The 15,065-nt window shown below is 45.2% G+C and overlaps 1 protein-coding gene and 1 pseudogene across 1 annotated transcript; one reads left to right on the top strand and one right to left on the bottom strand.

Annotated features, from left to right (window-relative positions):
- Positions 1-1,957: 1,957 nt before the first annotated feature.
- LOC114688445 (PRAME family member 12-like) lies at positions 1,958-4,137 on the bottom strand. Its single transcript, XM_028863045.1, has 3 exons — positions 3,851-4,137; positions 2,786-3,379; positions 1,958-2,525 (listed from the first exon to the last, which is right to left on the bottom strand). The coding sequence occupies exons 1-3, from the start codon at positions 4,135-4,137 to the stop codon at positions 1,958-1,960; spliced, it is 1,449 nt and encodes a 482-aa protein (XP_028718878.1).
- Positions 4,138-12,418: 8,281 nt separating this feature from the next.
- LOC114688444 lies at positions 12,419-14,071 on the top strand (annotated as a pseudogene).
- The last annotated feature ends 994 nt before the right edge of the window (positions 14,072-15,065 follow it).

Below are 15,065 nucleotides of genomic sequence, written 5' to 3'. Positions count from 1 at the left end.
GTCCTTTCCTTTCCTTTCCATCTCTCTCCTCTCTCTCCTCTCTCCCTCTCCTCTGTCTGTCTCTCTCCCTCTTACTGGGACCTAACCCCAGGGCTCCATGAATGCACATGCTCAAGCTATATTGGCCCCCCACCAATCCTGTGGTGCCTGGTGGTGGCAGGCTAAGTTCAGCCGGCGATTCGCGCCTCTTTTCCCTATATAAAGCAGCCGCTTTTACTGCTCCCTCCCTCGCTTCCAGCTCTCCCTCAACCAAAGGCTCTCCAATAAAAGTGTGATCCTAGAAGAATCTTTGTGTGGTGGTCGTTCTTCCTTGCTGGTTGAGAGGAGCACACCTCAGAGTTCCTCAATCTGAATTTGAGCTTGAGACCCTCCTTGCCCAACCTCCCCAAGAGAGGTCAATGACAGTCCTGTGCCAATGCAGGTTTGGGGGTATCACACGTTACCTGGAAACAGGGCATGGTGGTCCAGATATGTCATCCCAGCAAACAGAAGGCTGAGACAGAGGACTGTTGGGACTGTGGGGATAGCCTGGTCTACAAAATAAGTTTCAGGAGTTATGCGCTACCGAGTAACATCCAAACAAACAAAAAACAATAAAATACAGCTACATTGCTTTGGATTTTTTGTAAAACAGTTGTTTTTTTTTTTTTTTAAATTTTAGTGTCTTCATTTTTCAGAACAAGTTCTTAGCCTGTGTATGTAGGATGACCTTTATTATCTGTTCCTTTTTCTACCTCCAGAATGGTGGGATTGCAAGTGGGTACCATGTGCCCCATTTAATGGATTTCACAGGTCCAGTTGAGGGTTTCCTGTATAGTAGGAAAGCACTGTCAAGTGAGGTACGTCCCAGGGAGCTAGGCACCCAGGAATTCTACGTGAGGGCTTTGTAGTGGCATGTTTTCTGAAAAAAGGAAAGAAAACAAAACAATATGTATGAAACCTAAAACTTCAATGATGACAGTTAATATGAAATACATACCTGGTCACCTCTGATTCTATATCTACTTTATATGTCAAAGCCCCTCATAAATTTTAATTTTTTTGTGGTGCTGGAGATCAAACCAAGGAGGCAAATGCAGGCTGTGCATGTGCCCAATACTGGCTGAACCCCACACCTCAAACTCCATGTACACTTTACACCCTGTAAAGCTGAAGATGGAGCCCAGGGCCTCATAGGCACTGGGCAAGCACCCTGCCACTGAGATTATCTCCATTTTATCTAATAAGTTAGTTTTTATTTTTTTAACTTGTAAATTTTTTTTTAAATTTAGGTATATGCACATGCACACATGTATTGTGTGGAGTAATGCACATGAATGCAGGTATCCACACAGGTTCCTTCACCAGGAGCTGGAGCTCCAGGCAGTAGAGAGCCACCTGATATGGGTCCAGGAAACTGAACTTGAGCCTTCTGAAAGAGCCCCAAGCCGGTGCTCTGGAGCCATCTCTCTGGCTCCAGGTTCTTTGGATAGAGAGTCTCACTCTGTATCCCAGGCTGGCCTGGATATTTAGTCAACCCTAGAGGAAGACAGTATCTACCTGCCCCAATATGGAATGTTGTCATTATAGACATATATCTGTTCACTTTTATAGTTATGTCCAGAGTTCTTACAATGCGTTGGTGTATGGGAGCCAGAAAAAAAAAATGGCATTTAAGCAAAGACATCCATCATTCTGTGTTTAGTAAAGATATCAATGAAGAAGAAAACTGACACTGAATTATTTTATTGCTGCTTTATTACGCTGAAAAAGGAGAATGTAATGGGTAGGCCTAGGGACTTTTGAAAAACACAATTAATAAAGAGGTCACAATGGAAGACTTCAAAAACAGTTCCTTGGTTCAGTAGATGCTTGAAGCCAGTTGAGAGTCTTTCGGACCCTGAAGATAGCAGGGAGGCTAATGCCTGAGGAAGACCCCAGAGGAAGAGCACCCACATCCAGAAGTCATGTTCCCTATTTAGTGCAAGCAAGGGCAAAGTCTGGGCCCAAAGTCATAGATACAGCGCTCACCACATTCATTGCAGGGATCTGTGGAAAACAAGATCCTCTTGGGCTGCCTCAAGGCTCTGAGTGTATCCATGAGCTCAAGACAAAGTTGGGCAAATCTTCCTTCAGAGACGTAACCCAAACCGAAATAGCACTGCATAGGGGCTGGGTACTGCTCCACATTCATCTTGGTCAAGTTGGCTGTGTGACCCAAAAGGTTCTTCAGGATGGGCATGGAAAAGTCATTGTCCCAAAAGTTAACCCTGGTGAGCTGGGAGCACTTGCTGAGGGCAGGGATGAAGTCAGTGAGTTGAGAGTCCTTGATACTACAACCCTGCAAGTCCAGAGACTCCAGAGTACCTGCTACATTCTCTAGCAGCACTCCAAGAGGCTTGAGACATGAAGTGCATAACGTGATATCTCTCAAGGCCAGATGTTTTAGCTGACGCAGGCTATGGCTCCAGGGGAAATTATTCAAGTCAGTCTGTGACAGATCACAGTTTGTGATGGAGAGAGTCTCCAAGGGGGTCTTCAGGGACCTAGAGATAGACAAAGTGGTTAGTTCAGGTTTTGGAGTGATGTATACTGGGATTTATAAAGAGGAAGACAGGGCACGTGTCTCAAGGTCAGTTTGACTATATGAACAATCAGAGTACCCGGGTGCTGCCTCTTGGAGTCTATTAAATCAAGTCACACCACAACTCTCACCATAATTGTTCCCAGTCACTGGCAGGCCCCATGCACAGTGAACTGGAAAGGTTTGCTCTGTTAGCTGAGCCACCTCCGCATCCTTGCTTACCTGAGTATTTGTTTCATGTGGTCTTTGAGAAAGAAGATGTCATCAATGGAGAGATGCTGCAGACAGTGGAGTTTGGAGAACTGAGCAATGACCTTGCTGATGCACCTCTCTTCTCTGCTTGCTGTCCTGGTTCCAATCCTGAAAGTGTTCTTGTAGATGTATGCCAGGAAGAGTTTGCGAAGACTTCTCATCTCTCCAAGGCAGGGAGCAAATCGTGCCACTGTGGACACATCCCACCCCATGTTCAATTCCAGCTCCTCAATGCGTCCTGGGTGGAAAACACTCAAGATCTCTTTGATAGGGCATACTGGCAGAGCACAGATCTTCATGTTTATACAGTGCAGCTGTAGAAAGTCTTTTCTCTGCTGGACCCACTGCAAGAAGCATGTTTGCTCTTCATTCAGACGGAGCCTGAGGTAGAGGTCAGTTATCACCTTCAGATGCCGCCGCCTCAGTGCATATCTGGGAAGGTCCTTCACTACAGGCCTCTCATCCACAGTCTCTGCCAAACAGGCCCCATCCTCTCTTCCAGTCCACATGTTCCAGAACTCATGTGGAACATTACTCAGGTTGAGCACCTGAAGTTTCTCACTCCTGTGGGTAAAACGTGTAAAGTGTCAGCAGATATGACAAGCCCCAACACCCAGCAAGTTTCTACTACACCAGCAAGTTTCCACTACACATCCCTCCTGCCAAGGTCTCTTCAGCACCAAGTGTCCAACGTAGGAACTCATGTGTGTCATGACATCTCCCCGCGAGCTGCATGTGTACAGCTGACCACTTTCCTTCCACTAAGTTACTCTCTATTTCTACCTAGTCCCATGTTAGCGGTTGTTGGAAAGAAAGCCAGGGATAGGCTCCTTCCTCTCTGGCTACCTCTACTCTGTCCTCTAATCCATACTCAACCGTCCTTACTACAGGAAACAATAGGTTTCAAGGCCCCTGCATTCCAGCACCATGACCCCATCAGAAGCCTCTGACCCACCTACAAATACATTCTCCCTGACTCACGTTCTCTTCCACATGCCCCTTGTGCTCAGCCTACAGTACTTGGTTGTTGCTTACCCGGGGTGAAACTCTCTTTTCAGATGCATGTCTACTCCATCTAGCACAGCCTGGAAGATTTCCAAGTTGGGGGTCTTCATCAACGTCCCCACAGGGAGACAGGGGAAAGGCCAGGCTGCCACCATTGCCTTCACAATCCTAGTGTGTCTGCCATTGAAGGCATCCTTGAACAGTCCTGGGAAGAGTGTCCAGGGCAGTTTCTCCAGAACATAGATGGCCAAGGCCTCATTTCTCAGCAGCGCCTGCCTGCCCAGCTCCTCCAGTGTGGGTGGGGTTTGATCACTCATCATGAATTGTCTTCAGTCAGAAGTTTCCTGGGGAAGCATTCAGGTGAGAATATATCTTCAAATTTAAGTTTAGAAATCCACCCCCTACAGTAACCACTCAAGATCTAAGTCAATTGCTCTGGCAATGGTAGAGACATCAACTTAAGCCATTGTCCTCACTGGTAGTGTAAATCTAGAATCACGGTGCACGCCTTTAATCCCAGCACTTGGGAGGCAGAGGCAGGCAGATCTCTGTGAGTTCAAGGCCAGCCTGGTCTCCAAAGTGAGTTCCAGATAAGGTGCAAAACTACACAGAGAAACCCTGTCTCGGAAAAAAAAATCTAGACTCACTGGCATTATAAGAGTCTCTCTATGCCCCTAAGAGGCACATGATTTCAATGTCAAAGTACCTTATAAATGACACTTAATAAAAAAAAGCCTTATATTGTAGTTCAATCTTTATTTTAGTTTCTAACTGGGTGGTGGTGGTGCACGCCTTTAATCCCAGCACTCAGGAGGCAGAGCCAGGTGGATCTCTCTGAGTTGGAGGCCAGCCTGGGCTACAGAGCCAGATCCAGGACAGCCTACAAGGCTATACAGAGAAAGCCTGTCTCGAAAAATCAAAATGTTTAGTTTCTACCGAGGAGGAGGATGGCAGTGGCTTCCTGTAGTTTTTTCAGGCCACCCTGGGTCAGAAAACCTCAACATATCCCCTCCCCCAAAAAACCCAAACCTTTTTGAAAAAGATGCAGACTAAAGCCTGAGTCAAGATAGAACTCACAAACAATTCCATCTACTGTGAGTCTGAGGAACTGCCAAAGAGGCTAAGATATGTGGTCTACAGGTCCACAAGAGGCCTTGTTCCACAAAAACAAATAAAAACAGTAGTGTGTGAATGTACCACAGTACAAGGGAACATGCTAATAACCTCAGCACCCAGAGTCAGGAGGATCTTGATTTCCAGCCTCCCCAGAACTACAGGGCCAGTTCTAGGACAGGTTGAACAATGAAGGAAACCATTGTCTCAAAACAATCAACAACCATAATGAAATCAACAAGTTATCATAGAACAACATTTGAGATGGAGGTAAAACTTCATTTAGATTTATACTCATTGTCTTCAATGTGTTCATCTGAAGAGACAGAAGTGAAAATTTCCTGTCCTATCTTGGTCTAAAGGTCCCTATATCAAACCACATGACCCACGAGAGGACAACTACTCACCAGTTCTGAGCACTGACCAGAGTCTCTTTATCCCAGCTGAGCCAGGGGCTTCCTCCAGGCTCCAGGTCTCTCAGTATCTTCATGGCTCCCCTGAAGCCTTTATATAGCTTCCTGCTCACCCTCCCTACTGCAGTCCCACCTCCCAACCCCAAGCTGCAATTTAATTGGACGGCTCAGTCTGCAACTTTTAATTCTATAGACAACATTCAGTCATTTCATTGATTGAATAAGAATTCCTTTTGATAACATTCACACTGACACTCAAATGTCTTAGATATATAAATATTCACTTGTTAATTAACTACACAAACCTGAATTTGTTGATTTGTTCTTTTATTTGCTTGTTTATTACTTAGTTTTGAATCTGTTACAGAGACTGGGTCTTGTTCACAAGCTAAGGCTGTTTTAGAACTCTAACTTCTAGCAATCCTCTTGCCTCTGTTGAGGGGCCCCAAAACAGCTTGACCACACAGCTGCCATGACAGGGTTAGAGGCCCAGACACAGCTTCTGTGACAGGCTTACTAGCAGGCAACACCCAGATCTAGGAAAAGCCATATGCTAACACCACCCAGGGATCCACCCAGGGATGGGGAAGTACCTAACAACTCAAACATTCCAAATATTAGAAAAGGTAGCCAGATGTTGCAGAGTCTAGAACACACCTGTTCTTGTTTTACAGATAGTCCTAGACAATTGTCAGCCAATCAGTCCTGAACCCTGGAAATCTCTTCACCCCAACCTCTGCTATGATTAAAAACTCTAACCTGCCTGGGCTCAGGGCAATCTGCTGTCACTGCTGCATGGGACAGACAGACCAAGCCCTGGAGCTTGAAAATAAAGGCTCTTTGCTTTTACATGTGGGATTTGGTCTCTGGTGGACTTTTGGGGGGCCCTGAGATTTGGGCATTACAGCCTCAGCATCCTTCTTGCTTGGGTAATGTTATAAATCACCATGTGTTGCTGAATTTAATTCATCTGACCAAAGACTGTCTGAGTTTGAGACAGTTTGGGATTTAATCTGTTGCTGATAATAGACATAAATATAATTTTAAAAGATTTTTGTCACTGTGTTGTAGGAAAAGCACCTAGTCAGTCCGGAATATGTTCTGGAGCTCAAGGCCTGAACTTGAGAGGGTGAGGCCGGAGGCTGGCTTGATTCCCTTACTATGGAGGTTGGGGTGTTGGGGATGCACTCAGTTTGTAGAGAACTAACTACCAGCATCCACTGCGTCCTCTTCCCAGCACTTACTGTAGTAGACAGCTGGAGCTTGCCTGTAAGCTCAGCTTTCAAGAGTGGGAGGCAGTCGGTCAGTTAACTTGAGCCACTGTGTCAGCTCAAGGACAGCCTGAGCCACGAAAGACCTGCTTTTCACCCACTGAACAGAGCAGGACAGAAGAGGTGGCTTGGAGGAGAGCCACCCTTGGTTCCCCAGGAAACAGCGAGTGCTTCAGGAACGTCAGGGCAGCACACTTGCTCAAGATCATGAAATGAAGAGTGGGACCTGGGGGCTGAGAATGGCAAGCTCTAAAGATCACCCATTAGTCTTCCAGTCTAGCCGGGCGGTGGTGGCGCACAACTTTAATCCCAGCACTCGGGAGACAGAGCCAGGCAGATTTCTGTGAGTTCGAGGCCAGCCTGGGCTACCAAGTGAGTTCCAGGACAGGCCCCAAAGCTACACAGAGAAACACTGTCTCAAAAACAAAACAAAACAAAACAAAAAAATCTTCCACTCCAGCATTGTTGTGGCTGCATCACCAGACCCCGGACAAAACCACCACAGAGCCGATATTCGATGCAAAACACATAGGGGTTTATTGATAACAATCAAGCTTGGGCTTGGTCTGTGTTCGATATCTGATAAAACGGGTGGTGGAGGATGGCCCTGAGCTCTCAAGGTGAGCAGCTTTTAAAGAAAACATAAACAAGAGTGGTACAAGCCTTGGTGTCCTATGATTGAGTGAGGGTGTGTAAGCTTTGAATTTAGTGCCTGGGGGTTACAGTTTTCATTTTTGGGGGAGGCCTGGACAAGTCCCAGGCTTCTGTCCTTGAGTTGCCACGGGGGCTGGTGAGGGATCCCAGAGAGTAATCAACTGGCTGAAACTTCAGAGGTCAAAGTATGTGCACAAAGGGAGCTACTGCTAGGACTATGTCTTTTTTGTTTATTTGTTTTTTGAGACAGGGTTTCCCTGTGTAGCTTTGCCCCTTTCCTGGAACTCCCTTTCGAGACCAGGCTGTCCTTGAACTCACAGAGATCTGCCTGCCTCTGCCTCCCAATACTGGGATTAAAGGCATGTGCCAGCACCTCCCGGACCCATTTTATTCTTACAATATTTGTTGTGTACATGAGGAAATTAATGAGCAGAGACATGGACTAGGTCTTTTGTTTATGGACCCCCCAGAAACTGCTTGCTCAAGTCTCAGGAAACTGAAATTGAGGCCTGATCTCTGAGAGAGGACAGAGTAGCCTGTTATGGTGTCTGCTTGGTCCTTTCAAGAACTACATGGTGTCCGGAAATGATGTGTAACTCCAGTCCTGGGAAATCTGAAGCCCCCCTTTGACTTTCTTGGGCAGCAGGCATACACGAGGTGTACATTCATACATGCAGGCAAAACATTCCAACACCTAGAATGAATCTTAAAAAAAAGTTTGGATCAGTACCAGGAATGGAGGCACACGCCTTCAATCCTCACACTGGGAGGCAGAGGTAGGTGGGACTCAGTGAGTTCAGTACCAACCTGTTCTAAGTAGGCAAACCAGTCAGGTATACAGAGTGAGCATCTATCTTAAAAATTGTTTAAAGCTGGGTGGTGGTGGCTCATGCCTTTAATCCCAACACAAGAGAGGCAGAGGCAGGTAGATCTCTGTGAGTTCACGGTCAGCCTGGTCTACAAAGTGAGTTTTGAGCCATCAAGCTATTACAGGGAGAAACCCCAAAAACAAACCAAATAAAGTAAAATAAAACAAAAACAAACTGGGATAGGAAAAAAAAAAATAAACGGAGGAAAAAAGAGCTAAACACAAAGTATAAGGAATACATATGGATGCAGGACATGTTCAAACACAGAGGAATCCCATGGAAACACAAAATTGGTAGCCATAAAATATAAGCAAAGGACCTGTAGTGTGTGTGTGTGTGTGTGTGTGTGTGTGTGTGTGTGTGTGTGTGTGTGTAAATGACCTAAGATAACATTATGAGACAAAGAACCATCAAAGATGCCAGGAGTTTCTTTTGTGTTGGCTGTCTACTACTGGTCATTGAATCTGTCCTTAAGAGTTCTTTGTATCTCCAGGGAGACTGCATTTGAGAGAACTATTTGTCAATTGCAAGTCCTTATCAACTGGAGACAGAGTCTGGGTTAGGGAGGGGAACTTGTGTCCACTTCTCTCAACACCAGCACCCCATGTGGTGCAGACGCATGCAGGCCCTGTTCATGCTGCCACAGTCTCTCTGAGTTCATAAGTACAGCAGTTCTGCTGTGTTTAAGAAGGGTTCCTGGGGGCTGGAGAGATGGCCCAGAGGTTAAGAGCACTGACTGCTCTTCCAGAGGTCCTGAGTTCAATTCCCAGCAACCACATGGTGGCTCACAACCATCTGTAACGAGATCTGGTGCCCTCTTCTGGCCTGCAGTCATACATGCTGTATACATAATAAATAAATAAATCTTTAAAAAAAAAAAAAAAGAAGGGTTCCTGGGATGTAGAGATGGCTCAGAGTTTAGGAGCACTGGTTGCTCTTTCAGAGGTCCTGAGTTCAATCCCAGCAACTACATTGTGGCTTAAAACCATCTATAATGAGATCTGGTGCCCTCTTCTGGCCTGAAGGAATATATGCAGGTAGAACACGGTATACATAATAAACACATACATTTAAAAAGAAGGAAGAAGAAGAAGAAGAAGAAGAAGAAGAAGAAGAAGAAGAAGAAGAAGAAGAAGAAGAAGAAGAAGAAGAAGAAGAAGAAGAAGAAGAAGAAGAGCAGCAGCAGCATTCCTGGTATTCTTTGTCCACTCTAGCTTTACACTCTTCCTTCCTCTTCTTCCACAGGGTTCCCTGAGCCAACAGGAGAGAGTTGATGGAGACATCCCATTTTGACTAGTATTCCAAGGTCTCTCACACTCTAACCAGCCTCATTATTCTCTCTCTCTCTCTCTCTCTCTCTCTCTCTCTCTCTCTCTCTCTCTCTCCATCTGTGGGTGTATGTGTGTCTGTGTATGCACACGAGCATTGTGTCATGATGTCCAGGAGAGGGCAGAGGATTTCCTAGCCTCTACTATTCCTGCTGGGCACTGAACTTGTGTATTCTATAAGAGCAGTGCATACTGGAAACCTCTGAGCTTCCATCCATGCCCTGTAATCCTTCCTTTCTAAAACTCCTTACAGATTCCTGAGAACAACTGTGACATCGCCCTCTCTGACACATTAAAAAAATTATTAATTAATTAATTTTTCTATTATCTGCTTGATACAGTATAAAGTAGGGAAATGTTTCATTGAGGCTTGCCCAGTAATTGAGTAAAACCAAAACTTATTATAAGCCACAGTCATGCTAGGGTCCTCCTTGCTATATATTTTTCCTGCTTCTGTGGGTTGCAGTCTGATTGTTCTTTGCTTTATATCTAGAATCCACTTATGAGTGAATACATACCCTGTTTGTCTCTCTGGGTCTGGGTTACCTCACTCAGGATGATATTTTCTTGTTCCATCCATTTGCCTGAAAATTTCATGCTGTCATTGTTTTTCTCTGCTGAGTAGTACTCCATTGTGTATATTTTCTTACCACATTTTCTTAATCCATTCTTAAGTTGACGGGCATCTAGGTTGTTTCCAGGTTCTGGCTATGAGGAAAAATGCTGCTATGAACATAGTTGAGCATGTATCTTTGTGGTATGATTGAGCATTCCTTGGGTATATGCCCAAGAGTGGTATGGCTGGGTCTTGAGGTAGATTGATTTCCAATTTTCTGAGAAACCTCCTTACTGATTTCCACAGTGGTTGTACCCTGACACATTTTAAAAATTGTTTGGAGAAATGGTTTAGTTTAGGCCACACTAACCTCACACTTTCTATATAGCCAAAGATGACCTTGAATTTCTGAGCCTTTTACTCTAATCCTCACATAATGGAAAGGCAGGCATGTCCCAATATTTCTAGATCACAAAACCTATGGTTTTGTAAATGCCAACCAATGACTTTACTATCTGAGTATAGGTACAGAAATGTTTCCAATTTTTTTTTTGTTTTATTTCAAGACAGGGTGTCCCTGTGAAGTTTTGGTGCCTATCCTGGATCACGTTCTGTAGACCAGGCTGGGCTTGAATTTACAGAGATCTGCCTGGCTGTGCCTTTGAGTGCTGGGATTAAAGGCTTGTGCCACCACCACCCAGTGCATTCCAAAATATTAAGCCATCCTCCTGCCTGACCCTCTTGAGTAGATGCTACTTCAGATTACTGACTGAGCATCCAGTTCAGGCCTTGAGCTCCAGAACATATTCCAGACTGATGAGGTGTTTTTCACAGGGTCCATTGACAAAAATAGTTCTTAATTATTTTTGTGTCTATTATCAGTAACAGATTAAATCACAAACTGACCCAAACTCATCTGGCCTTTGTCACATTAATCAAGTTCAGTGAACCAAGATAATTCATAACAGTAATCCAAACAAGAAGGATGTTGAGGCAGGAGGATTCCTAAGAGTTAGAATCCCAAAATAACCTTAGCTTCAGAGCAAGACCCAGGCCCTGTAATAAATTCAAAACCAAGTAATAAATAAGCAAATTAAAGAACAAATCAACAAACTCAGTGTTTGAAGTAATTAACAAGAGGAATGTTTATATTGATCTAAGTCTTTTGAGGGTGTTTTTCACAAGGGGTTCTGATTCAATCAACAAAATGATTGAATGTTGTCTGTAGAATTAAAGGGGTGGAGACTGAGTCGTCCTATTAAATTGCAGCTTGGGGTAGGAAGGTGGGACTGCAATAGGGAGGGTGAGCAGGAAGGTATATAAAGGCTTCAGGAGAGCCATGAAGATACTGAGAGACCTGGATCCTGGAGGAAGCGCCTGGCTCAGCTGGGATAAAGAGACTGTGGTCAGTGCTCAGAACTGGTGAGTAGTTGTCCTCCCTTGGGTCATGCGGTTTGATAAAGGGACCTTTAGACCAAGATGGATCAGGAAATTTTCATTTCTGTCTCTTCAGATGAACACATTGGAGACAATGAGTATAAGTCTAAATGAAGTTTTACCTCCATCTCAAATGTCTGTCTATGATAGCTTGTTGATTTCATTATGGTTATTGACTGTTTTGAGACAAGGCTTTCCTCTGTTGTTCAAGCTGTCCTAGAACTGGCCCTGTAGTTCTGGGGAGGCTGGAAATCAAGATCCTCCTGACTCAGGGTGCTAAGGTTATTAGCATGTCCTCTCATACTGTGGGCCCTTCATGTTACTGTTTATATTTATCTCATGTGGACCTGTAGACAACATAGTTTTGACTCCATGGCATTTCCTCTGCCAAAGGCTCCTTCCTGGGGAGGTGTGTTTCCATTACTCACCTCAGTGTATCAATTCTGTTTCTGGAAACCACTGGACAGGCACAGGAGTGATATAGCTAACTGAGGGGCAAAGGACATGCTCCTCTTTACTGACAACAGACACATGACGGGACTACTTGTTATACATACAGCCTCAGCGATATCTAGTGCAGAGTCATGTAACAATTAAGACTCTATAGGCCTATCTTAGGGCCCTGAGTGCATCCATAAGCTCAGAACACAGAGAGATCTCTCTGAGGACAAAACCCTGAGGATCTTGGCACTCCAGAGAGGCAGGGGAATGCTTTACAATCATCTTTTTCCCTTTTTTGCTGTGGGGTCCCCAAAAATCACACAGAATACAATGGAGATGTTCCTGTTGTAGAAAGTGACCCTGGACATTCCATCTCCAAGACGGCTGCTGTCAAGAAGGAGAGACCTTGCTAAGGGGTTTGTCTGTGGCCAGTGGTTGATGTCAGCCTGAAGAAAGTTTCTCAGAGGATTGTAACAGTCCAGAGGCCCTTTTGGGAAGAAGAGGCTACTTCAATAAATGGAGTGGAACAAAGAAAATTCAAGCCCTTCAGTCATATCAACAATGCTGGACCACACAAAACCGTGCTGGTACTGGGATAAGAAGGACTTGGTACATACACCCTCACAACTTGAAGGACTTGATCCAGCCACTGAGGTCCGGTACCATAAAGAGGGGGCTCGCTTCATCTTTGACATGGGTAACCATTTGGGGTTACACTATGACACCTTGGCTACTGGAATCATTTATTTTCATCGATTCTATATGTTTCATTCCTTCAAGCAATATTCACGATATGTTACAGGAGCTTTGCTGTCTCTTTCTGGCTGGGAAAGTAGAGGAGACACCAAAGAGATGTAAAGATATCATCAAAACGGCTCGCAGTTTATTAAATGATGTCCAGGTCAGTCAGTTTGGAGATGACCCAAAGGAAGAAGTTCTGGTGCTGGAGAGGATCTTACTGCAGACCATAAAGTTTGATCTACAAGTAGAGCACCCATACCAGTTCCTACTCAGGTACGCCAAAACAGCTCAAGGTGATAAAAAGAAAATTCAAAGGTTGATTCAAATGGCATGGACATTTGTAAATGACAGTCTCTGTACCACCCTGTCACTGCAGTGGGAGCCCGAGATCAGAGCTGTAGCGCAATGTATCTCGCGGGACGATTTCAAAAATTTAAAATCCAAGAGTAGACCTCCAGACCCATGTCCAGGAGATGGTGGAAACAGTTTGTTGAAGATGTCACCGTAGATGTTCTGGAAGACATCTGCCACCAAATCCTGGATCTTTACCGGAAAGAGAAACAACACACCCCTCATCCCCCCAGCAGCCCCCAGCTCTTCAGCCTGCATCCCAAGTGGCACAGCTACCACAGTCTTGGCCATCTCCAGGTTCTGAAGCAGCAGAGCTTCAGCAGCAGCCCAAGACACCATCTCCACGACAGCCCAAGTGCACAGCCATGACGATTTCTCCAGAGGAAGAGAACAAAGCCACAAAACCACCACTTAAGATTCCCAAACTTGAGACCATTCACCCACCATTGCCTCCAGAGCACCCACCTGCAGACTGGAAGCCTCCTCTCCCTCCTGCCTTAGAGGAGGCTGCAGCAACTGGTCCAGGGGAAGCAAGGGAGCCCCCAAAGTCCAGATTCCTCCTCCAGCCCACCCAACTCCTGTGCACCAGCCCCCACCATTGCCACATCGTCCTCCACCCCTGCCGCCCTCCAGCTACATGACTGGGATGTCTCCCACCAGCTCCTACATGTCAGGAGAGGGCTTCCAGAGCCTGCAATCCATGATGCAGACCAAGGGTCCCTCCTATGGTGCCCTGTACCCAGCCTATGGCCCACCTGCTCACATTCCCTACCACCCCTATCTACCCCCCAACCCACCTCCACCTCCTGTTCCTCTACCTCCAGCTTCCTTCCCCCATCTACCCTTCTTCCCCTACCCCAGGATACCCTCAACCTCCCCTACCTAAACCCTAATTTCCCCCCCACCTCCACGCCTGCCCCCTACTCATGTAGTCCCTCCTCACCCTCCTCCAGGTTTGGTTTGCCACCACCCAGCCACCTGGCTCCAGCTCTTCCCCCTGGTGGACAACATCCTATTCCCCCCCCCCCACCTGCATGCCACCTCTTGGGGCCAAGCTGGGCAACCTGGATGAGATAACAGGACACCTTTTCCCTTTCTGTTTGATTTGTTCATTTGTTTTAAGCCTGGTATACGATGACACATATTAATCAACAATGTAAAAGACTGTACTTTCAAGGATCATTAATTTCTTTACTTTGAGAAGGTTGGCTGGATATGGAGAGACTAGAGAGCATGAGGAGGAGGCTCACATCCTCTGCTGAGCATACAGTTGCCTTTTGCTCTCACCTCACTGGAGTAGGTACCTGTTCTACCTATGACCTTGAAGTACCAACTCCTGGGCGTGACTCAGGGCTACTCTGAAGACCTGAGAGGCATGTATGCTGGGTCTATTCTCTCCCTCCTGGCTTGATGATCCTGAAGGTGTTGCAATCACAGCCTTCCAGGACCCTGTGATGATTTGCCTATTCTGTTTAGTGAGTTGTCTTGTCCAATTTATGTCCTAATAAATTCATTATACTCTTAAGCAGATTCCCTTGGATTTCTCACTGTTTCTGGCTCCCACTGGGGATTAGGAATTGCTCCTAAAAAATACAAAGAGGTTCTTAATTATTTATTATAAAATTAGATTATATAAATAGATCTAAAAAAATTAGACCTCAAAAGATACAACTCAGGAGAGATCAACTGCGACTCTTAATGATTTTCAAAGATTGTTAGACTATTATTGGAATACCTAAAAATGTACTAGAAAATTTGGCCAATACCCTAAAAGGGGTCAAGGACTTAAATAGTCCAAGAGAATTATCAGCTGAAGCTGATATGGATTGGTTCCTGTAGAAAAGAAAATACAAGAGGCACCTGTGGATCGTGTGAATCCAGAACTTAAGTACATTCTGGTCATTTACCTCCAGACTTTCCCCTACAGATTTGATGCAGAGGGAAATATTGTATTGGAATGGATATTTCTACCACGTAAACTGAGTAAGAAGTTAAAGACATATGTGGAAAAGATCTCTGATTTGATTTTAAAAGGAAAAGTAAGACTTTGTCAATTGACAGGAATGGACTC

Source organism: Peromyscus leucopus, chromosome 10, assembly GCF_004664715.2.
Source record: "Peromyscus leucopus breed LL Stock chromosome 10, UCI_PerLeu_2.1, whole genome shotgun sequence".
Taxonomy (NCBI): domain Eukaryota; kingdom Metazoa; phylum Chordata; class Mammalia; order Rodentia; family Cricetidae; genus Peromyscus; species Peromyscus leucopus.
Note: the sequence above shows the minus strand (reverse complement) of the source record. Positions and strands in the feature narration are given on the sequence as shown.

What these genes read in the sequence shown, in the direction of transcription:
- LOC114688445 (XM_028863045.1), bottom strand. Translation starts at nt 4,137, where the DNA reads ATGAGTGATCAAACCCCACCCACACTGGAGGAGCTGGGCAGGCAGGCG. An exon ending in AAAAGAGAGTTTCACCCCGG is followed by an intron (nt 3,380 to 3,850) that starts GTAAGCAACAAC and finishes TTTTACCCACAG; the next exon opens with GAGTGAGAAACTTCAGGTGC. An exon ending in CACATGAAACAAATACTCAG is followed by an intron (nt 2,526 to 2,785) that starts GTAAGCAAGGAT and finishes GTCTATCTCTAG; the next exon opens with GTCCCTGAAGACCCCCTTGG.